Source organism: Oncorhynchus kisutch, unplaced genomic scaffold, assembly GCF_002021735.2.
Source record: "Oncorhynchus kisutch isolate 150728-3 unplaced genomic scaffold, Okis_V2 Okis07a-Okis12b_hom, whole genome shotgun sequence".
Lineage (NCBI taxonomy): Eukaryota > Metazoa > Chordata > Actinopteri > Salmoniformes > Salmonidae > Oncorhynchus > Oncorhynchus kisutch.
Genome location: NW_022261984.1, coordinates 5,649,507 through 5,672,206, shown reverse-complemented (window position 1 = coordinate 5,672,206; position 22,700 = coordinate 5,649,507). Strand labels below are relative to the sequence as shown.

Genomic DNA, 22,700 nt, shown 5'->3' with positions numbered 1-22,700 from the left:
GTCTCACCCCTGTCTATGAGCGGCAGCGTACTGTCTTCATATCCTCCGTTGACCCGGGGCTGGGTGCTGTTGGGCGGGTTGAGGTTCACCATGAAGTCTGTCTTCTTCCAGCCATCCTTCTCCAGGGTCTTCCTCAACTCCTTATAGCCCCAAACTAACTGGAGTATCAGGCCGGCACCACGCACCTCTCGCTCTGACCGGTTCCTATCAGGAGAGAGAACTGGAGGACTCAGAAAGAGAAACAGCATCAAACAGAAAGAGATGATTCAACTACACCCCCCCCCCCCCCCCCAGTCCACCCCGGAGGGAGGTCAACTACACCCCCCCATTCCACCCCGGAGGGAGGTCAACTACACCCCCCTATTCCACCCCGGAGGGAGGTCAACTACACCCCCCCCAGTCCACCCCGGAGGGAGGTCAACTACATCCCCCAGTCCACCCCGGAGGGAGGTCAACTACACCCCCCCATTCCACCCCGGAGGGAGGTCAACTACACCCCCCCAGTCCACCCCGGAGGGAGGTCAACTACACCCCCCCCATTCCACCCCGGAGGGAGGTCAACTACACCCCCCCCCAGTCCACCCCGGAAGGAGGTCAACTACACCCCCCCATTCCACCCCGGAGGGAGGTCAACTACACCCCCCCATTCCACCCCGGAGGGAGGTCAACTACACCCCCCCCCCAGTCCACCCCGGAAGGAGGTCAACTACACCCCCCCATTCCACCCCGGAGGGAGGTCAACTACACCCCCCCAGTCCACCCCGGAGGGAGATCAACTACACCCCCCCCCAGTCCACCCCGGAGGGAGGTCAACTACACCCCTCCCATTCCACCCCGGAGGGAGGTCAACTACACCCCTCCCATTCCACCCCGGAGGGAGGTCAACTACACCCCCCCAGTCCACCCCGGAGGGAGGTCAACTACACCCCTCCGTCCACCCGGAGGGAGGTCAACTACACCCCTCCCAGTCCACCCCGGAGGGAGGTCAACTACACCCCTCCCAGTCCACCCCGGAGGGAGGTCAACTACACCCCCCCAGTCCACCCGGAGGGAGGTCAACTACACCCCCCCCAGTCCACCCCGGAGGGAGGTCAACTACACCCCCCCAGTCCACCCCGGAGGGAGGTCAACTACACCCCCCCAGTCCACCCCGGAGGGAGGTCAACTACACCCCCCCAGTCCACCCCGGAGGGAGAACAACTACACCCCCCCCCAGTCCACCCCGGAGGGAGATCAACTACACCCCCCCAGTCCACCCCGGAGGGAGATCAACTACACCCCCCCCCAGTCCACCCCGGAGGGAGATCAACTACACCCCCCCCCAGTCCACCCCGGAGGGAGGTCAACTACACCCCCCAGTCCACCCCGGAGGGAGGTCAACTACACCCCCCAGCCCACCCCGGAGGGAGGTCAACTACACCCCCCAGTCCACCACGGAGGGAGGTCAACTACACCCCCCAGTCCACCACGGAGGGAGGTCAACTACACCCCCAGTCCACCCCGGAGGGAGGTCAACTACACCCCCCAGTCCACCCCGGGTGGAGGTCAACTACACCCCCCATTCTCCCCGGAGGGAGGTCAACTACACCCCCCAGTCCACCCCGGAGGGAGGTCAACTACACCCCCCAGTCCACCCCGGAGGGAGGTCAACTACACCCCCCAGTCCACCCCGGAGGGAGGTCAACTACACCCCTGTCATTCCATTTGACCCCAGAGGGAGGTCAACTACACCCCTCTCATTCCATTTGACCCCGGAGGGAGGTCAACTACACCCCCCAGTCCCCGGGGGGAGATCAATTACACCCCCCCAGTCCCAGTTTTTCCTTTCAATTAGTGTGTAATTGATCAGTAAAAGGGAGAAACCCTGCAGACCCTCAGCCCACCAGAGACTGAGTTTGACACTCCTGTTCAACATCATCCAGACTGATGGAAAGAGACACATGCACCTCTTTTTGTCTCACACACACCAGCTTACCCATCCTTATTGATGAGCACCAGTCTCTCGATGCCCTGCGAGGCTCTGAGGATCTTGGCAGCATCCAGGCTGGAGCCCAGAACCTCATGAAGGGTGCTCAGTACAGACACCACCGTCTCCTCTGACAGAGCCCTCACAGGCTGGCTCTGACCCCCACCAGGCAGGTTGGATACCAGGTGGGGAACTGCATGTTTACCTACAGAGACCAGAGTTAGAGAGACATAGCTGTAGTATTTAATAACACAGGTTGGCTCAGAGACACACACACAGAGAGAGAGAGAGAAGAGAGAGAAAAGAGAAAGAAGAGAGAGAGAGAGAGAGAGAGAGAAAGAGAGAGAGACAGAGCAAGAGAAAGAGAGAGAGCAAGAGAAGAGAGAGCAAGAGAGAGAGACAGAGCAAGAGAAAGAGAGAGAGCAAGAGAAAGAGAGAGAGCAAGAGAAAGAGAGAAGAGAGAGAGAGAGAGAGAAAAAGAGAGAGAGAAAAAGAGAGAGAGAGAGAGAAAAAGAGAGAGAGAGAGAGAGAGAAAAAGAGAAAGAGAAAGAGAAAAAAAGAGAAAGAGAAAAAAAGAGAAAGAGAGAGAGACAGAGCAAGAGAAAGAGAGAGAGCAAGAGAAACAGGGAGAGGGAAAAACACTTCCACAGAAACAGTACTAACCGAGCAGGTCTCTGTTGCGAGCGTCGATAGCCAGGTTCCTCAGAGCTCCAGACATGGCCCTCACCACCCGGTCGTTGCCATGGGCCAACAGCTCTGTCATCATGGGAAGACCCTTCTCCTGACGCAACAACGCACGGATATACCGCCCATACTGACACAGAGAGAGAGAATACAGAGAGATCAATTATACCGCCCATACTGAGACAGAGAGAGAGAGAGAATACATAGAGATCGATTATACCACCCATACTGAGACAGAGAGAGAGAATACATACAGATCAATGATTATTGTAGTGTATTTGTGTTCAGGAAATGGACAGACTGTTTTGAGTACTAGACTGTTGTTTAACAAGGGTCTAGAAAGGTGGTGTCTGGGTTGGAGGTGGAGTTTGTGATTATACTGTGATTGACTTACGGTCCAGGTGTAAAGGGTTTCTGTTACAGGTCAAGTAAGGAGGCTGAAAGGGATGTGTCTGATGGTGGTTGTGTTTGGGTTAAACTAACAGGCCGTGGTGTCTCAAGGTGTGTGGTGGTGTTGGACCTGCTGGTGGTTGGGTTAAACTAACAGCTCGTGGTGTCTCAAGGTGTGTGGTGGTGTTGGGCCTGGTGGTGGTTGTGTTTGGGTTAAACTAACAGGCCGTGGTGTCTCAAGGTGTGTGGTGGTGTTGTGGTTGACTCACGGTCCAGCGTCCGGCACACAGGTTTTGCACGGCTCCGGCGGAGGCTTCCAGCACGGTGGGGTTCTTACTCTCCTTCAGCAGAGAGGTGTAGACACGCACCACCTCTGGCTGGAACAACAACTCATAACCTGGAGAGACACGGAGGGAGAGGTGTTAGAAACACGGAGACATCTCATCGTCTTCTCATTTTCACCTGCACTGTTGCTGCATTCATAAATCTCAGACTTCAGTGAGTTCAGGAGAACTGGGAGCTGGGGGGAGCTCGGAACTTCAGAACTGAAGATCACTGACATGATTTGACCTCGTTTCCCAGTTGTCTTGAAAGCAGCATGATTGGGGAAAAAAACTTCACAGGTGAAGACAATGTGATGGAAGCTCATTAGGCTGGCTTAGCTGTCACCTGGTCACTTCTTTCAGATCAGTACAACAGATGAGTGGACAGGAGAAACATGCATATTCCAGTCTACATGATGCCACTTTATACTGTGTTACCTTTGGCAGGTGTAGTCCTCTTTGGAATGTCAATCATATCTGCTCCGTCTTCATTTCTCCCTGCAACAGAACATCAGAACACTGAGAAACAGACACACAGAACACTCAATAAACCCCCCCACTACGGCGCTCCAGAACCCCCCGCCCACTACGGTGCTCTAGAACCCTCTAACCGCTATGGTTCTCTAGAACCACACAGCTCTGTGAGCCACTGAAAAAGCCACTAGGTAGGAGCACACATGCTAACACAGACTCACACACACACATGCTGCACACTGTCTCTTACACACATCGTCCTCTAGGAGACAGCAGAGAGCATGACAATGCATGCATAGAGTTAGGAGACTGACACATCATTAGCCAGTGCTAATTAATGCTCTAACCAGCAGACAAGCAGAGGTCAGAGCTTACCTTTAGAACACCAGTCATCTGTTCCACAGCAGAGAGGAGAGCAGAACGAGGGAGGTTTTAAATGATAGGAGGAGGAGAGAGGAAGATCATTTGAGTCAAGTGAGAACAGCAGCAGTGACCCAGCCACCAAGACACCTCCTCCCACCAAAGCACCAGCATAGATCAAATGTAGGATTAGATTAGAAACTATCGCAGCAAAAACACACCAACATCCACACCAGCACAAAGACAAACCATCAACACACCAACATCCACACCAGCACAAAGACAAACCATCAACACACACCAACATCCACACCAGCACAAAGACAAACCATCAACACACACCAACATCCACACCAGCACAAAGACAAACCATCAACACACACCAACATCCACACCAGCACAAAGACAAACCATCAACACACACCAACATCCACACCAGCACAAAGACAAACCATCAACAACACACAGCAACATCCACGCCAGCAACAACACACCAACATCCACGCCAGCAACAACACACCAACATCCACACCAGCACAAAGACAAACCATCAACAACACACCAACATCCACGCCAGCAACAACACACCAACATCCACACCAGCACAAAGACAAACCATCAACAACACACCAACATCCACGCCAGCAACAACACACCAACATCCACACCAGCACAAAGACAAACCATCAACAACACACCAACATCCACACCAGCAACAACACACACCAACATCCACACCAGCACAAAGACAAACCATCAAAAACAAAATGTCTGTTCATAAATAGAGAAACAAATCATTTCCATCACAGATACACAGACTGAACATTCTTTAGGATGGGGGTAAATAGCATTCAACATCCCAGGCCAACCACTGGTTCTCTGCTGTCTCTCTTTCCTGCTACACTGTCACTATACTGTGTACACACACACACACACTAAAGTCAACAATTGCATCACTCTCACTCTCCATCTGCCTTCCTTCCAGACAGAAAATATAAACACTCTCTCACTCACACAAACAAGACAGACAGACAGACACAGGCACCCGCGCAAACACACAGACACACACTGACCTTTGCCTCTGCGGGAGCTGAAGCGGTTGGTCTTTCCAGTGGAGGGGGCGGGGCCCTGGTTGAGGGACATGGCTTCCTGGTAGCGCTCAGCGCCCGGCACCTCCCGGTGAACCTAAGGTCAAGTCAAGTTTACAATCATATAGTATAATATTACTTATTTAAAGACATGCTGTGAAACCTTGGTGCCTACTCAGTATGTTCTTTACCCCTCCGGCTTTGGGCCGATGTGTCAACATTCAGAATCGAGGAGCAGAATTACTGTCTTAACTCAATTAGCCACGAAATCCCTAGTTTGAAAGCAACTTTTTCTGGAACTATACTGTGCCATTTTCCCTCCATGTGGGTCAGCCCCCTAGCATTTCAAGTTCTAGCCAATGAGCTTCAGCCCCTCGCGATTTGAGTGACAGCTAGCAAGATGCACACACAGCAGAGTGAGAGCCGAGGGACCACTTCTGGCTCTTGAGCACTACTTTCACAACTGTGAACAGTGTTGTCACCATGCTAAAAGTTCAACTTCCATACAGACACCAGGTTAAGTATCACAATACTCCATACAGTACTAAAACAATACCATGGCCAAAGTCACAGAATGGCACTTGAACCAGACAGATCTTCGAGTTTGATATAAAATGTTTTATTTTTGAATGTATGCGTTAATGAATGAATTATACAATCTATTTTACTAATCTAACTACATAACATCATGGTAATAATGTATTTGAATGGTAAATCTCTATTGATAAACTGGGCAAATCAAGATGTAGTCTAGGTGTATTCACAATGCAGCTGAATGCATATTGAATAGCAGCGTGACCATGAATTGAGGTAGAGCTTTCTGGCTGATTTCATGGTGCTGCAGATGAAAAAACAATCGTTTCCCTTCCATTTGGGACTTACTTTATTGTACTGATCAACAATATTTGCATAGAAGAAGAAATCTCTTTATTTGATAGCAGTGTCTCTCTTTAAGACCCATGACATTATTCTCACACACAGCCAGTTCAAGGCTCGAGCAAATAGGATCTTGACTGGGACAGACGTGAAGGAATTAAGGTTTTGGTCACAATCAGTGTTTCCTCAGAACAGGCTAGTGTTAGCCACGGGGAAGTGGAACAGGCTAGTGTTAGCCACGGGGAAGTGGAACAGGCTAGTGTTAGCCACGGGGAAGTGGAACAGGCTAGTGTTAGCCACGGGGAAGTGGAACAGGCTAGTGTTAGCCACGGGGAAGTGGAACAGGCTAGTGTTAGCCACGGGGAAGTGGAACAGGCTAGTGTTAGCCACGGGGAAGTGGAACAGGCTAGTGTTAGCCACGGGGAAGTGGAACAGGCTAGTGTTAGCCACGGGAAAGTGGAACAGGCTAGTGTTAGCCACGGGGAAGTGGAGTGGGCACCGTGCTCTCACGTCATAAGGGGACCTTGGCTGCGCTGATTAACTAACTTGATCCTCTCTCAATCAGTAGATGACGTGACACTCATTTGACAGAAGTACCTTTATCTAGGACCGAGCCGTTTGTCATGTGCTGCTATCGGAAAAAGTACAGAAGTTTGGGTATACCATGCAACACTAAGAACTACTGGCTAAAAAGTCTACAGAAGTACCAGAGAATCTCTTTAAAGTACAATTCAAAAGGTCACAACACAATACTAAAAAGGCAGGATGAAACACTGTAGAAAGAAACAGAAAGGACAACAATATAAACTACAACAATACCTGATAGGACAGATTCCTCAGCAGACACATACTGTTCTCTATCAGCTGGAGACAGACAGGGAGGGTGAGGGAGGGAGAGAGAGAGAGGGAGGGTGAGGGAGAGAGAGAGGGAGGGAGGGAGAGAGAGAGGGAGGGTGGGAGAGAGAGAGAGAGAGAGGGTGAGGGAGGGAGGGAGGGAGGGAGGGAGGGAGGGAGGGAGGGAGGGAGGGAGGGAGGGAGGGAGGGAGGGAGGGAGGGAGGGAGGAGGGAGGGAGGGAGGGAGGGAGGGAGGGAGGGAGGGAGGGAGGGAGGGAGGGAGGGAGGGAGGGAGGGAGGGAGGGAGGGAGAGAGAGGGAGGGAGGGTGAGGAGGAGGGGAGGGAGGGAGGGAGGGAGGGAGGGAGGGAGGGAGGGTGGGTGAGGGAGGGAGGGAGGGAGGGAGGGAGGGAGGGAGGGAGGGAGGGAGGGAGGGAGGGAGGGAGGGAGGGAGGGAGGGAGGGAGGGAGGGAGGGAGGGAGGGAGGGTGAGGGAGGGAGGGAGGGAGGGAGGGAGGGAGGGTGAGGGAGGGAGAGAGAGGGGGGGGGGATAAGACGAAGGAAAAGGAGAACAGGATTAAAATACATGCGGACACAATCAAAGTTCAGGATCACAAGATAAAACAGCAGTGTGTGCGTGCACACCTTGTTGTCCACGTCTTTCAGGTTGATCTGTGATTGGACAATGTACATGAGCGAGTCGACCAATCCTGTGCACTCTCTCAGCTTCCTCCTGGCCTCACTGCGCTCTGAGCTCACGTTCCTGTTTTAGAGAGAGCGGTGGGAGGTAGAGAAGGTGTGTGAGAAAAAACAAACAAGCAATACAGAAACAGGGGGGAAATGGGCAGAGACCAAGAGACAGAGTGAGGAATGAGAGTGGCTACAAACAGTGGCCACATAAGGATTCCAGCACACAACCATTAGTAATAAAACACTGAGTGGTCCTATGTCAGTGTGTTGCAGAGACTGAAAGTCTGAAAGCGTGTGTCCACGTCCCAAAAAGCACCCTATTCTCTATGTGATGCACTAATGTTAGGGATGCCCATATAGGGGATAGGGGGCCATTTAGGATGCAAGCCTGTGGTTGTTAAACTCCAGTGAGTGAGAGGACAGTGAGATCGTAGATCAGGTTACTGGGCCAGTCATTGTGTTGTAGCCTGCCTTTAACAGAGACAGACACACCCACTGGGGAACACAGCACATTCCCACTCTGCCCTACCTTCTGGGAATTCCTCAGGCACACCTGTACAGACATGCACACACACACACTGCAAGACCAACACACAGCTACCAGTCACTAAATGGACGATACAGTACTGTTTTATGGCTGGCTGACACATCTTCAATATTGGTATGTATTTTTACAATATCGTCTATCATGATATTTTGATACAGTGCCTAAGTTCAAATGAAAAGTTTGACAAATTGGACGACTTCACAGTCAGTTTGGTCCTAGCTGGGTTGAGTATAAAACCATCAGAATGGAAAAAGACCAATAAAATCATTAAGAATTAATATGTTGCAATTCTACGGTCGATGTTGAAGCATAAAACATTCTCTCTCTCTCTCTCTCTCCCTCTCTCCCTCTCTCCCTCTCCCTCTCCGTACCTCAGGCAGCCAGCTGTGTTGGTGAGGGACGTCTCCCACTCCAGGTGTCGTGGTTTGAGGTTCTCCTCTCCTCCTGCCTCGTTCCCTCTCTCCCAGCCCGAGTGAGCTACCATCACCTCGTCTGAGAGGGCGTGCAGGGCGTGGTCAACGATCTCCATCTTCACTGAGTCGTGAGACGACAAGTTCCACAGCGTGCCTGAGGAAGAGGGTGATGGATTATCATCATCACCACCACACACTACCATCTCCCACTTACCGCAGTAGTACACTAGTAGTAACCGCAGTAGTACACTAGTAGTAACTGCAGTTGTATTACCTGTGATAGTATCGGTCAGGTCCTGGTCTCTGGTCTTCCTCAGCAGTCTGACCAGGGCCGGTACTCCATCACAGTTCTTGATGGCGATCTTATTGTCAGGGTCTCGTCCGTAAGAGATGTTTTTGAGCGCTCCGCAGGCGGCGTGGTGGACCTCCTTCTTAGGGTTGTCTAACATGGACACCAGGGATGGGATACCTTTCATACGACGGACATCTGTCTTCACCTGGAGGGGAGAGAGGAGAGGGGAGGGAAGAGAGGGGGAGAGAGGAGAGGGGAGAGAGGAGGGGAGGGAAGGGGGAGAGGAGAGGGGATGGAGGAGAGTGGAGGGGAGAGGGGAGGGAAGGGGAGAGGGGAGGAGAGGGGAGAGGGGGAGAGAGGAGAGGGGGAGAGAGGAGAGGGGGAGAGAGGAGAGGGGAGAGAGGAGAGGGGAGAGAGGAGAGGGAACGAGGAGAGGGAAGGGTGAGAGAGGAGAGGGAACGAGGAGAGGGAAGGGTGAGAGAGGAGAGGGACGAGGAGAGGGAAGGGTGAGAGAGGAGAGGGAACGAGGAGAGGGGAAGGGTGAGAGAGGAGAGGGAACGAGGAGAGGGAAGGGTGAGAGAGGAGAGGGAACGAGGGAGAGGGAAGGGTGAGAGAGGAGAGGGAACGAGGAGAGGGAAGGGTGAGAGAGGAGAGGGAACGAGGAGGAGGGAAGGGTGAGAGAGGAGAGGGGAACGAGGAGAGGGAAGGGTGAGAGAGGAGAGGGAACGAGGAGAGGGAAGGGTGAGAGAGGAGAGGGAACGAGGAGAGGGAAGGGTGAGAGAGGAGAGGGAACGAGGAGAGGGAAGGGTGAGAGAGGAGAGGGAACGAGGAGAGGGAAGGGTGAGAGAGGAGAGGGAACGAGGAGAGGGAAGGGTGAGAGAGGAGAGGGAACGAGGAGAGGGAAGGGTGAGAGAGGAGAGGGAACGAGGAGAGGGAAGGGTGAGAGAGGAGAGGGAACGAGGAGAGGGAAGGGTGAGAGAGGAGAGGGAACGAGGAGAGGGAAGGGTGAGAGAGGAGAGGGAACGAGGAGAGGGAAGGGTGAGAGAGGAGAGGGAACGAGGAGAGGGAAGGGTGAGAGAGGAGAGGGAACGAGGAGAGGGAAGGGTAAGAGAGGAGAGGGAACGAGGAGAGGGAAGGGTGAGAGAGGAGAGGGAACGAGGAGAGGGAAGGGTGAGAGAGGAGAGGGAACGAGGAGAGGGAAGGGTGAGAGAGGAGAGGGAACGAGGAGAGGGAAGGGTGAGAGAGGAGAGGGAACGAGGAGAGGGAAGGGTGAGAGAGGAGAGGGAAAGGAGAGGGAAGGGTGAGAGAGGAGAGGGAAAGGAGAGGGAAGGGGGAGAGAGGGAAGGGAAAGGGGAGAGGGAGAGAGAAGGGGGAGAGGAGAGCGAATGAGGGAGGAAGTGTTGGTGGTTGTGTGTTGCTCTCATTCTGACATGAAAGACAGTAGCTAGGTAGCCTGCAGCATGGCTGTGTTTGACTAGATAAAGGGTGCGTGGGGAATCAAATCTAATTTTATTCCTCACATGCTTCATAAACAACAAGTGTAGACTAACAGTGAAATGCTTACTTACGGGCCCTTCCCAACAATGCAGACAGAGAAAATAGGAAAAATGATAGAAAAGTATATAAATACATAAAGAGTAATGATAACATGGCTATATAAACAGGGTACCAGTATGGAGTCGATGTGCAGGGGGACGAGGTAATTGAGATCGATATGCAAGGGGCTTTAAGGCTGTGGGTGTGAAGGTGAGGTGCTGCCGGTTCTGTTTGTGTATATAAACTAAGTGTGTATAGATAAAGATATGACCTTGTCGTTCTTAAAGGTGAGGTGCTATAGGTGTATATATTACCTTGTGTACACACACACACACACACACTTGGCTTTAATACACACGAGTGAGTGAAGTGGAGGATGTTCTGCCCATGCAACCCAGATTGCTATGTCACTAGTAGTGTTTGTAGTTGAGTGAGTGACTGACCATGAGAGAGAAGTGGGGATGTTCTGCCCATACAACCCAGATTGCTATGTCACTAGTACTGTTTGTAGTTGAGTGAGTGACTGACCATGAGAGAGAAGTGGGGATGTATTTCCGTGTCAAATCAAATAAATGTTTATTCGTCACATGATTGGGGTAATGTCCCGTCTACTCGCGCTCCTCCTCTCTGGCGCTCGTTGTCACCAGTGCAGTCATTACACACACCAGCCACCATCGTTACGCGCACCTGCACTTCATGAGACTCCATGACCTTCCTGATGACCTCCCCTATCGGTCACTCCCTTGGGTTCCTTCCCCAGCCCTTATTGTTTCTGTTTATATGTTCCCTATCTGAATGCTACTTGTGTTCCTGGTTTTGTTCCCCGTCTGAATGCTACTCGTGTTCCTGGTTTTGTTCCATGTCTGAACGCTACTCGTGTTCCTGGTTTTGTTCCATGTCTGAACGCTACTCGTGTTCCTGGTTTTGTTCCATGTTTGAACGCTACTCGTGCCAGCAAATATAATTAGAGTTTACCCTATTCATCTATGACAAATATAATTAGAGTTTACCCTATTCATCTATGACAAATATAATTAGAGTTTACCCTATTCATCTATGACAAGTATAATTAGAGTTTACCCTATTCATCTATGACAAGTATAATTAGAGTTTACCCTATTCATCTATGACAAATATAATTAGAGTTTACCCTATTCATCTATGACAAATATAATTAGAGTTTACCCTATTCATCTATGACAAGTATAATTAGAGTTTACCCTATTCATCTATGGCAAATATAATTAGAGTTTACCCTTTCATCCGTGTCTGGTGTTCGCTAGTTACTGGCTAGATGGGTCTTCAGTCAGCATGGAACAAAGGGAGGGGGGGGGGGGGTCTCTTTCAAAACATCTAGTTACTGGCTAGATGGGTCTTCAGTCAGCATGGAACAAAGGGAGGGGGGGGTCTCTTTCAAAACATCTAGTTACTGGCTAGATGGGTCTTCAGTCAGCATGGAACAAAGGGAGGGGGGGGGGGGGGTCTCTTTCAAAACATCTAGTTACTGGCTAGATGGGTCTTCAGTCAGCATGGAACAAAGGGAGGGGGGGGGGTCTCTTTCAAAACATCTAGTTACTGGCTAGATGGGTCTTCAGTCAGCATGGAACAAAGGGAGGGGGGGGGGGCTCTTTCAAAACATCTAGTTACTGGCTAGATGGGTCTTCAGTCAGCATGGAACAAAGGGAGGGGGGGGGGGGGGTCTCTTTCAAAACATCTAGTTACTGGCTAGATGGGTCTTCAGTCAGCATGGAACAAAGGGAGGTGGGGTCTCTTTCAAAACATCTAGTTACTGGCTAGATGGGTCTTCAGTCAGCATGGAACAAAGGGAGGGGGGGGGGGTCTCTTTCAAAACATCTAGTTACTGGCTAGATGAGTCTTCAGTCAGCATGGAACAAAGGGAGGGGGGGGTCTCTTTCAAAACATCTAGTTACTGGCTAGATGGGTCTTCAGTCAGCATGGAACAAAGGGAGGGGGGGGGGTCTCTTTCAAAACATCTAGTTACTGGCTAGATGGGTCTTCAGTCAGCATGGAACAAAGGGAGGGGGGGGGGGGGGTCTCTTTCAAAACATCTAGTTACTGGCTAGATGGGTCTTCAGTCAGCATGGAACAAAGGGAGGGGGGAGGGGTCTCTTTCAAAACATCTAGTTACTGGCTAGATGGGTCTTCAGTCAGCATGGAACAAAGGGAGGGGGTCTCTTTCAAAACATCTAGTTACTGGCTAGATGGGTCTTCAGTCAGCATGGAACAAAGGGTGGGGGGGGGGGGTCTCTTTCAAAACATCTAGTTACTGGCTAGATGGGTCTTCAGTCAGCATGGAACAAAGGGAGGGGGGGGGGGTCTCTTTCAAAACATCTAGTTACTAGCTAGATGGGTCTTCAGTCAGCATGGAACAAAGGGAGGGGGGGGGGGTCTCTTTCAAAACATCTAGTTACTGGCTAGATGGGTCTTCAGTCAGCATGGAACAAAGGGAGGGGGGGGGGTCTCTTTCAAAACATCTAGTTACTGGCTAGATGGGTCTTCAGTCAGCATGGAACAAAGGGAGGGGGGGGGGGTCTCTTTCAAAACATCTAGTTACTGGCTAGATGGGTCTTCAGTCAGCATGGAACAAAGGGAGGGGGGGGGGGTCTCTTTCAAAACATCTAGTTACTGGCTAGATGGGTCTTCAGTCAGCATGGAACAAAGGGAGGGGGGGGGGTCTCTTTCAAAACATCTAGTTACTGGCTAGATGGGTCTTCAGTCAGCATGGAACAAAGGGTGGGGGGGGGGTCTCATTCAAAACATCTAGTTACTGGCTAGATGGGTCTTCAGTCAGCATGGAACAAAGGGTGGGGGGGGGGGGTCTCTTTCAAAACATCTAGTTACTGGCTAGATGGGTCTTCAGTCAGCATGGAACAAAGGGAGGGGGGGGGTCTCTTTCAAAACATCTAGTTACTGGCTAGATGGGTCTTCAGTCAGCATGGAACAAAGGGAGGGGGGGGGGGGTCTCTTTCAAAACATCTAGTTACTGGCTAGATGGGTCTTCAGTCAGCATGGAACAAAGGGAAGGGGGGGGGGGGGGGGGGGTCTCTTTCAAAACATCAAGTTACTGGCTAGATGGGTCTTCAGCCAGCATGGAACAAAGGGGGGGGGGGGGGGGGGGGTCTCTTTCAAAACATCTAGTTACTGGCTAGATGGGTCTTCAGTCAGCATGGAACAAAGGGGGGGGGGGGGGGGGGGTCTCTTTCAAAACATCTAGTTACTGGCTAGATGGGTCTTCAGTCAGCATGGAACAAAGGGAGGGGGGGGGGTCTCTTTCAAAACATCTAGTTACTGGCTAGATGGGTCTTCAGTCAGCATGGAACAAAGGGAAGGGGGGGGGGGGGGTCTCTTTCAAAACATCAAGTTACTGGCTAGATGGGTCTTCAGTCAGCATGGAACAAAGGGGGGGGGGGGGGTCTCTTTCAAAACATCTAGTTACTGGCTAGATGGGTCTTCAGTCAGCATGGAACAAAGGGAGGGGGGGGGTCTCTTTCAAAACATCTAGTTACTGGCTAGATGAGTCTTCAGTCAGCATGGAACAAAGGGAGGGGGGGGGTCTCTTTCAAAACATCTAGTTACTGGCTAGATGGGTCTTCAGTCAGCATGGAACAAAGGGAGGGGGGGGGTCTCTTTCAAAACATCTAGTTACTGGCTAGATGGGTCTTCAGTCAGCATGGAACAAAGGGTGGGGGGGGGGGTCTCATTCAAAACATCTAGTTACTGGCTAGATGGGTCTTCAGTCAGCATGGAACAAAGGGTGGGGGGGGGGTCTCATTCAAAACATCTAGTTACTGGCTAGATGGGTCTTCAGTCAGCATGGAACAAAGGGTGGGGGGGGGGGGGGGTCTCTTTCAAAACATCTAGTTACTGGCTAGATGGGTCTTCAGTCAGCATGGAACAAAGGGAGGGGGGGGGGTCTCTTTCAAAACATCTAGTTACTGGCTAGATGGGTCTTCAGTCAGCATGGAACAAAGGGAGGGGGGGGGTCTCTTTCAAAACATCTAGTTACTGGCTAGATGGGTCTTCAGTCAGCATGGAACAAAGGGAAGGGGGGGGGGGTCTCTTTCAAAACATCTAGTTACTGGCTAGATGGGTCTTCAGTCAGCATGGAACAAAGGGGGGGGGGGGGGGGTCTCTTTCAAAACATCTAGTTACTGGCTAGATGGGTCTTCAGTCAGCATGGAACAAAGGGAGGGGGGGGGGGTCTCTTTCAAAACATCTAGTTACTGGCTAGATGGGTCTTCAGTCAGCATGGAACAAAGGGAAGGGGGGGGGGGGTCTCTTTCAAAACATCAAGTTACTGGCTAGATGGGTCTTCAGTCAGCATGGAACAAAGGGGGGGGGGGTCTCTTTCAAAACATCTAGTTACTGGCTAGATGGGTCTTCAGTCAGCATGGAACAAAGGGGGGGGGGGGGGGGGTCTCTTTCAAAACATCTAGTTACTGGCTAGATGGGTCTTCAGTCAGCATGGAACAAAGGGAGGGGGGGGGTCTCTTTCAAAACATCTAGTTACTGGCTAGATGGGTCTTCAGTCAGCATGGAACAAAGGGGGGGGGGGGGGGTCTCTTTCAAAACATCTAGTTACTGGCTATATGGGTCTTCAGTCAGCATGGAACAAAGGGGGGGGGGGGTCTCTTTCAAAACATCTAGTTACTGGCTAGATGGGTCTTCAGTCAGCATGGAACAAAGGGGGGGGGGGTCTCTTTCAAAACATCTAGTTACTGGCTAGATGGGTCTTCAGTCAGCATGGAACAAAGGGGGGGGGGGGGGGGTCTCTTTCAAAACATCTAGTTACTGGCTAGATGGGTCTTCAGTCAGCATGGAACAAAGGGAGGGGGGGTCTCTTTCAAAACATCTAGTTACTGGCTAGATGGGTCTTCAGTCAGCATGGAACAAAGGGAGGGGGGGTCTCTTTCAAAACATCTAGTTACTGGCTAGATGGGTCTTCAGTCAGCATGGAACAAAGGGAAGGGGGGGGGGGTGTCTGTCAGTGCTGCTGTGAACCACATCAAAATACATTCTAAACGGGAGATGTATAAAATATATATATAAACATATAATTGATGCAATATTGTTTGAGGTTCTTTGTGTTTAACCACATTTGCTTGAGGTGATTTTACTGCAACGCTGCATCCAAGTTGCTTTTCAAAGGCTTTTCAAAGAGCTGTCAGTCAAGGCCAGCTCATGAATATAAGCTCCACGCCCACTCAGCCGGTCTTTTCAAACTTCCTGGTATTTAGCCAAGAGAGACAAAGTGCTTTTCAGAATGACTGTTCAGGACTTAAATAATTGACTTTGTGGTTTCAGAATTTCTGCAGACAAGCTGACTTCAGTGATAACGTTCTAGAAGGTGTCAAGGAAGAAGAGGTGTGGTGGTTGTATCGCCAGCAAACAGGTGCCGTCCTACGACGACATTCAGCGAGTCATCCACTACATCAACACTTTGACAGATGTCCACGCGATGCCACTCTCAGGATGGACCCCTGGATTTAAGAGGCCAGACATCCGAGTGATGCCGACATTTCAGACCTTCTCTGTGTGGCCCAAGTGCAAAACTTTGACGCGTGATCATGGCGAGTGCCTCCCTAAACCTTCACACTTATATTTGTATGGAACGTTGAACAGCTCAAACCAGTGGACCAGTGGAAAAGACTAACCAAAGCCCACATGAATCAGCCCCAGAGAGACGGTCAGTCTGTACTCTGGTGCCGTGCGTTCATATGGTCTTTAACGTTTCTCCTTTTAGTTGCTGCTTAGAGACCAGAGATGCCTCTGACCCGTATCACCTCTCACCCCCTCCATCCCCTTCTCTGGTTTAGCACTTCTCAGATGTTGTTTACTCTGTGTAACCGTCATGGGTGTCAGGGTCCTTGGTTTGTGAGAGGGTCATTTGGTCACATCTGCATGTGCTGTCCCCAGGGAGGTGTCACACGGGGAAAATGTGTTTGAATATAGCCTATACACATTCTCTGTGACATGGAATTATAAGAGATATTATTTAACGTGGCAACTGATTCATTATTTATCCTCCCAAACCTCTCCGAATGGAATCTGACTTGGAAAGACTAAAGGTCACAACCATAATATGTGCAGGGACGACATGGGATGTGCACGTGTGTGTGTGTGTGTGTACATGTTCAAACACGTGCACGCCGCATGTAGTCTTTGCATATATTATGGCTGTGACCTTTAGCCTTTCCAAGTGATTCTCTGTCATGTATGTACCAGTGTGAACATAAGTGAATGCAGCCAATGCATTCTGTTGCTTGTATGTTTACATGTGTATGCAACATCGATGCTGACAGACACTGTCTGTAGAATTACTGCAATTCATGTTTTGTGTTTTCGTTTTCATTATTTGAATAATGTTCTTAAAAGTAACTGCAAACTTTGACCTAGTTTCTCTGAAAAACATGGTGTGGGGACTCAACATGTAATGACATGCAACTGGTTGGATGTTTGGAGTAGAGATCATGTTGGTCTCATTACACTCCCATTCTCTTCTTTCCAGCACTGTCTAAAACACCAAATGGTCATTAAACTCCCATTCTCTTCTTTCCAGCACTGTCTAAAACACCAAATGGTCATTAAACTCCCATTCTCTTCTTTCCAGCACTGTCTAAAACACCAAATGGTCATTAAACTCCCATTCTCTTCTTTCCAGCACTGTCTAAAACACCAAATGGTCATTAAACTCCCATTCTCTTCTTTCCAGCACTGTCTAAAACACCAAATGGTCATTAAACTCCCATTCTCTTCTTTCCAGCACTGTCTAAAACACCAAATGGTCATTAAACTCCCATTCTCTTCTTTCCAGCACTGTCTAAAACACCAAATGGTTTTGGGGTCAATGTGACTGATTATCATAGAGCAAGTCACATATTACCTTGTCGTTCTTAGAAGGGGCCGCAGGTAGCCTAGAGGTTAGAGGGCTGGACTAGTAACCGAAAGGTTGCTAGATTGAATCCCCGAGCTGACAAGGTACAAATCTGTCGTTCTGCTCCTGAACAGGCAGTTAACCCACTGTTCCTAGATCGTCATTGAAAATAAGAATTTGTTCTTACTGACTTGCCTAGTTAAATAAAGGTCAAATAAAGAAGAAAAAGGTAGTATAGATAGATATAGATATATATATATAGATATATATATATATATATATAGATATATATATATAGATATATCTATATATATATATAGGTTGCATTCCCCTGCTCAGACGTTGCATCAACCAATGGTTACGTGCCACGTCATCGACTGACAGATTGCTATAACATATTATGTGGTAAACCGATCCAGTCGTTGTAAGATCTGTCAGGCGTCAGCAACACCTAGGCAGAGGAACGCGCCCATTACCTTGTTGTTCTTAAAGGTGAGGTGCTGCAGGTGTATATATATTACCTTGACGTTCTTAAAGGTGAGGTGCTGCAGGTGTATATATATATATATATTACCTTGTCGTTCTTAAAGGTGAGGTGCTGCAGGTGTATATATATTACCTTGTCGTTCTTAAAGGTGAGGTGCTGCAGGTGTATATATATATTACCATGTCATTCTTAAAGGTGAGGTGTTGCAGGTGTATATATATATTACCATGTCGTTCTTAAAAGGTGAGGTGCTGCAGGTGTATATATATATTACCTTGTCATTCTTAAAGGTGAGGTGCTGCAGGTATGCGGCAGCGTTGCTCTTGACGGGGTCCAGTCTGTAGTTGAGCATGGCGATGACCTCCGGCAGCTCAGGCTGTCTCCAGGAAGTGGCGGGGCCTTTCCTCAGGGTGCTGACCAATCAGGTAAGAGAATATATACATCACTTTCATCCAAAGCGACATACAGTAGGTGCAGGCAAATTCCACATCTGGACCTTGAATCCAGTTCCACTGTTGAATATCATTCCTCCCTTCTAATCAGGGACTGACTTAGACCTGGGACCCCAGGTGGGTACAATTCATTATCAGGTAGAACAGAAAAACAGCAGTGGTCAGGACCAGTCCTAAAATGCACTTTTTGGTCCACCAGCCACTGTGGCAGGTAGATTTAAAGACCTACCAGCCACTCAGTTTTTTTTACCATCAAAAATATTTCCTCCCCTAAAATTACACAAACAAAAATACAGATGTGCATGCTTCGTAATGTTTCTAAAACAATAACATGTATTACTGTTAAGAAGTAATGTGGTATATTGTTTCATTTCATTTCATTTTTAGTGACCTGGCAACAAAAATGATCCCCTGCCCCTTTAAGGACAGGAGGTTACCGTGGTAACGGTAATGTTTGTCCTGTGAGATTGAGTGACAAGCAGCAGGGTTGTCTTCTCTTCTCTAACAGTTGAAACTCAAACATTGAACAACAACCGAACTTGTGAACAAAACCAATATAAATAACCAGGAAACACAAGGACAAAGTCTTACTTCAGTAGACTTCATCTTCAAGAAAATTAGACCAACTTTTATGCCGGTGCACAAAGCTTCTAAAAATGAATTTTTCACTCATCTCCTGACACTGTGCGAGGTGGGATAGGCTATAAGATTCCTAGTTCTTTGACTTTGTGTGATTCATTTACCAGCTGTGAAACAAAAACTGCAGAAATACTTTGAAAATAGCCACTGCAGCATTTAATCATACTTGACTATTTTTATTCACAAATGTGAGTGAAATGCTGGCACTGTGGAGCCTTGGCCCCCACCAACATGGCTGGTGAAACAGACATCTGACCCACCAATGACAAAATGTACCCGCTTTGGCAGGTGGTGGGTGTTCATTTTAAGCCCTGGTCCGGACCTGCAGGCTTGGATGTGAATACCCCTGATATATCTACAATACAACACCAAGGAGTCTCACCTGTCCAAGGAGGCCATGCTACCCCTCTCTCCCTGGGCCAGGGGTGCACCTCCCCAGTAGTACATGTCCCCTGCTCCACTCATGTCTCCGTCCAGAGTCCCTTCATAGCTCCTGGGAGGGGAGAGAAGAGGTAAGGGGTTAGTCGGGAGCGGACACTCCACTGGTAGGGGTTAGTCGGGAGCGGACACTCCACTGGTAGGGGTTAGTCGGGAGCGGACACTCCACTGGTAGGGGTTAGTCGGGAGCGGACACTCCACTGGTAGGGGTTAGTCGGGAGCGGACACTCCACTGGTAGGGGTTAGTCGGGAGCGGACACTCCACTGGTAGGGGTTAGTCGGGAGCGGACACTCCACTGGTAGGGGTTAGTCGGGAGCGGACACTCCACTGGTAGGGGTTAGTCGGGAGCGGACACTCCACTGGTAGGGGTTAGTCGGGAGCGGACACTCCACTGGTAGGGGTTAGTCGGGAGCGGACACTCCACTGGTAGGGGTTAGTCGGGAGCGGACACTCCACTGGTAGGGGTTAGTCGGGAGCGGACACTCCACTGGTAGGGGTTAGTCGGGAGCGGACACTCCACAGGTAGGGGTTAGTCGGGAGCGGACACTCCACAGGTAGGGGTTAGTCGGGAGCGGACACTCCACAGGTAGGGGTTAGTCGGGAGCGGACACTCCACAGGTAGGGGTTAGTCGGGAGCGGACACTCCACAGGTAGGGGTTAGTCGGGAGCGGACACTCCACAGGTAGGGGTTAGTCGGGAGCGGACACTCCACTGGTAGGGGTTAGTCGGGAGCGGACACTCCACTGGTAGGGGTTAGTCGGGAGCGGACACTCCACTGGTAGGGGTTAGTCGGGAGCGGACACTCCACTGGTAGGGGTTAGTCGGGAGCGGACACTCCACTGGTAGGGGTTAGTCGGGAGCGGACACTCCACTGGTAGGGGTTAGTCGGGAGCGGACACTCCACTGGTAGGGGTTAGTCGGGAGCGGACACTACACTGGTAGGGGTTAGTAGGGAGCGGACACTCCACTGGTAGGGGTTAGTAGGGAGCGGACACTCCACTGGTAGGGGTTAGTAGGGAGCGGACACTACACTGGTAGGGGTTAGTAGGGAGCGGACACTACACTGGTAGGGGTTAGTAGGGAGCGGACACTACACTGGTAGGGGTTAGTAGGGAGCGGACACTACACTGGTAGGGGTTAGTAGGGAGCGGACACTACACTGGTAGGGGTTAGTAGGGAGCGGACACTACACTGGTAGGGGTTAGTAGGGAGCGGACACTACACTGGTAGGGGTTAGTAGGGAGCGGACACTACACTGGTAGGGGTTAGTAGGGAGCGGACACTACACTGACTGAATAAACAACCAGGGATACAGAGAAGGAGACCAGACATTACTGCACACACTCCCTCCACACACACTGGGACATGTACCCTGTCCTGCGGGGCGGTCCGTGGTTGAAGGCTTGTTGGTTGCGTGGTACTGTTCCGTAGTGGATGGCCGGTCCCATGCCGTAGTCTGCCTCGTCATACCCCAGACTCCTCTGGTCATCCTCCAGACCGTACGGCTCTGGGACAAACCTCGGCATCCCAGACAGCTCCAACGCACTGCCCATACGACCCACCTGACCAATACAATATCATCACGTTAACACACATTCTGCAGTCCAGACAGCTACAACACACTGCCAATACGACCCACTTTATTTAACACACCTGTGGCTGTGCTGCGTATGGGTCCAGCTGGTTCCTGCTGATGGCTCTGTATCCTGAGTCCAGGGTCCGGTACCCATCAGCTGGCCTGGAGGGGAGAAGTAGAGAGGAGAGGAGGGAGAAAGGAGAGGATATACCCGTTGTCTCCCAACTCTACATCTATGGATAAAGAGACAACAGATCCACCTGTCCTACCTGTAGCGGTCGTCCATGCGTGCTCCCCTGCTCAGGCTGGCATAGGTCTCCCCTATGGAGGGAGGGCCCTGGCGGTAGTCCTCGTACCCTCCCGGGGGTCCGTAGTGGTAGTTTCGGGGCACGGTGTTGGTGGGGTAGTCCATGGGAGGACCTGGCTGTCTGTAGACCCGCTCCATGGGGGTGGTGTAACCCCCTACACCTGTCATAGACCCCCCTCCATCCAGGGAGAGGTTGTCAGACACAGAGGGGATGACTGTACGAGTCATGGTAGTCTTCACTACCTTCTTTACCTGGGGAGAGGGGCAGGAGAAACAGATACAACTAGGTTAGTGTCAGACACGGAGGAGATGACCGTACGAGGAGTCAGGAGAGAGAGGTTAGTGTCAGACACGGAGGAGATGACCGTACGAGGAGTCAGGAGAGAGAGGTTAGTGTCAGACACGCAGGAGATGACCGTACGAGGAGTCAGGAGAGAGAGGTTAGTGTCAGACACAGAGGAGATGACCTTACGAGGAGTCAGGAGAGAGAGGTTAGTGTCAGACACGGAGGAGATGACCGTACGAGGAGTCAGGAGAGAGAGGTTAGTGTCAGACACGGAGGAGATGACCGTACGAGGAGTCAGGAGAGAGAGGTTAGTGTCAGACACGGAGGAGATGACCGTACGAGGAGTCAGGAGAGAGAGGTTAGTGTCAGACACGGAGGAGATGACCGTACGAGGAGTCAGGAGAGAGAGGTTAGTGTCAGACACGGAGGAGATGACCGTACGAGGAGTCAGGAGAGAGAGGTTAGTGTCAGACACGGAGGAGATGACCGTACGAGGAGTCAGGAGAGAGAGGTTAGTGTCAGACACGGAGGAGATGACCGTACGAGGAGTCAGGAGAGAGGTTAGTGTCAGACACGGAGGAGATGACCGTACGAGGAGTCAGGAGAGAGAGGTTAGTGTCAGACACGCAGGAGATGACCGTACGAGGAGTCAGGAGAGAGAGGTTAGTGTCAGACACGGAGGAGATGACCGTACGAGGAGTCAGGAGAGAGAGGTTAGTGTCAGACACGCAGGAGATGACCGTACGAGGAGTCAGGAGAGAGAGGTTAGTGTCAGACACGCAGGAGATAACCGTACGAGGAGTCAGGAGAGAGAGGTTAGTGTCAGACACGGAGGAGATGACCGTACGAGGAGTCAGGAGAGAGAGGTTAGTGTCAGACACGGAGGAGATGACCGTACGAGGAGTCAGGAGAGAGAGGTTAGTGTCAGACACGGAGGAGATGACCGTACGAGGAGTCAGGAGAGAGAGGTTAGTGTCAGACACGAAGGAGATGACATGAGTCAGGGGAGAGAGGTTAGTGTCAGACACGGAGGAGATGACATGAGTCAGGGGAGAGAGGTTAGTGTCAGACACAGAGGAGATGACATGAGTCAGGGGAGAGAGAGGTTAGTGTCAGACACGGAGGAGATGACATGAGTCAGGGGAGAGA

The 22,700-nt window shown here is 50.7% G+C and overlaps 1 protein-coding gene across 14 annotated transcripts in view; it reads right to left on the bottom strand.

Annotated features, from left to right (window-relative positions):
• The window catches only part of ctnnd1 (catenin (cadherin-associated protein), delta 1), a 73,811-nt gene that overhangs the window by 36,253 nt on the left and 14,858 nt on the right, over nucleotides 1–22,700 (bottom strand). For 8 of the 14 annotated variants that reach the window (XM_031814669.1, XM_031814658.1, XM_031814659.1 and 5 more), the window contains 15 exons: nucleotides 21,228–21,517; nucleotides 21,036–21,120; nucleotides 20,754–20,944; nucleotides 19,326–19,436; nucleotides 18,127–18,265; nucleotides 8,917–9,139; nucleotides 8,601–8,796; nucleotides 7,638–7,755; nucleotides 6,981–7,025; nucleotides 5,271–5,382; nucleotides 3,802–3,861; nucleotides 3,310–3,437; nucleotides 2,630–2,780; nucleotides 1,976–2,171; nucleotides 8–204 (listed from right to left, as the gene is read on the bottom strand). In XM_031814669.1, coding sequence (XP_031670529.1) covers nucleotides 8–204; nucleotides 1,976–2,171; nucleotides 2,630–2,780; nucleotides 3,310–3,437; nucleotides 3,802–3,861; nucleotides 5,271–5,382; nucleotides 6,981–7,025; nucleotides 7,638–7,755; nucleotides 8,601–8,796; nucleotides 8,917–9,139; nucleotides 18,127–18,265; nucleotides 19,326–19,436; nucleotides 20,754–20,944; nucleotides 21,036–21,120; nucleotides 21,228–21,517 — 2,242 coding nt within the window. Of the gene's footprint in view, nucleotides 1–7; nucleotides 205–1,975; nucleotides 2,172–2,629; nucleotides 2,781–3,309; nucleotides 3,438–3,801; nucleotides 3,862–4,212; nucleotides 4,231–5,270; nucleotides 5,383–6,980; nucleotides 7,026–7,637; nucleotides 7,756–8,600; nucleotides 8,797–8,916; nucleotides 9,140–18,126; nucleotides 18,266–19,325; nucleotides 19,437–20,753; nucleotides 20,945–21,035; nucleotides 21,121–21,227; nucleotides 21,518–22,700 lie in introns of all 14 variants that reach the window. The other 6 variants (XM_031814654.1, XM_031814656.1, XM_031814657.1 and 3 more) reach the window with 1 other exon arrangement.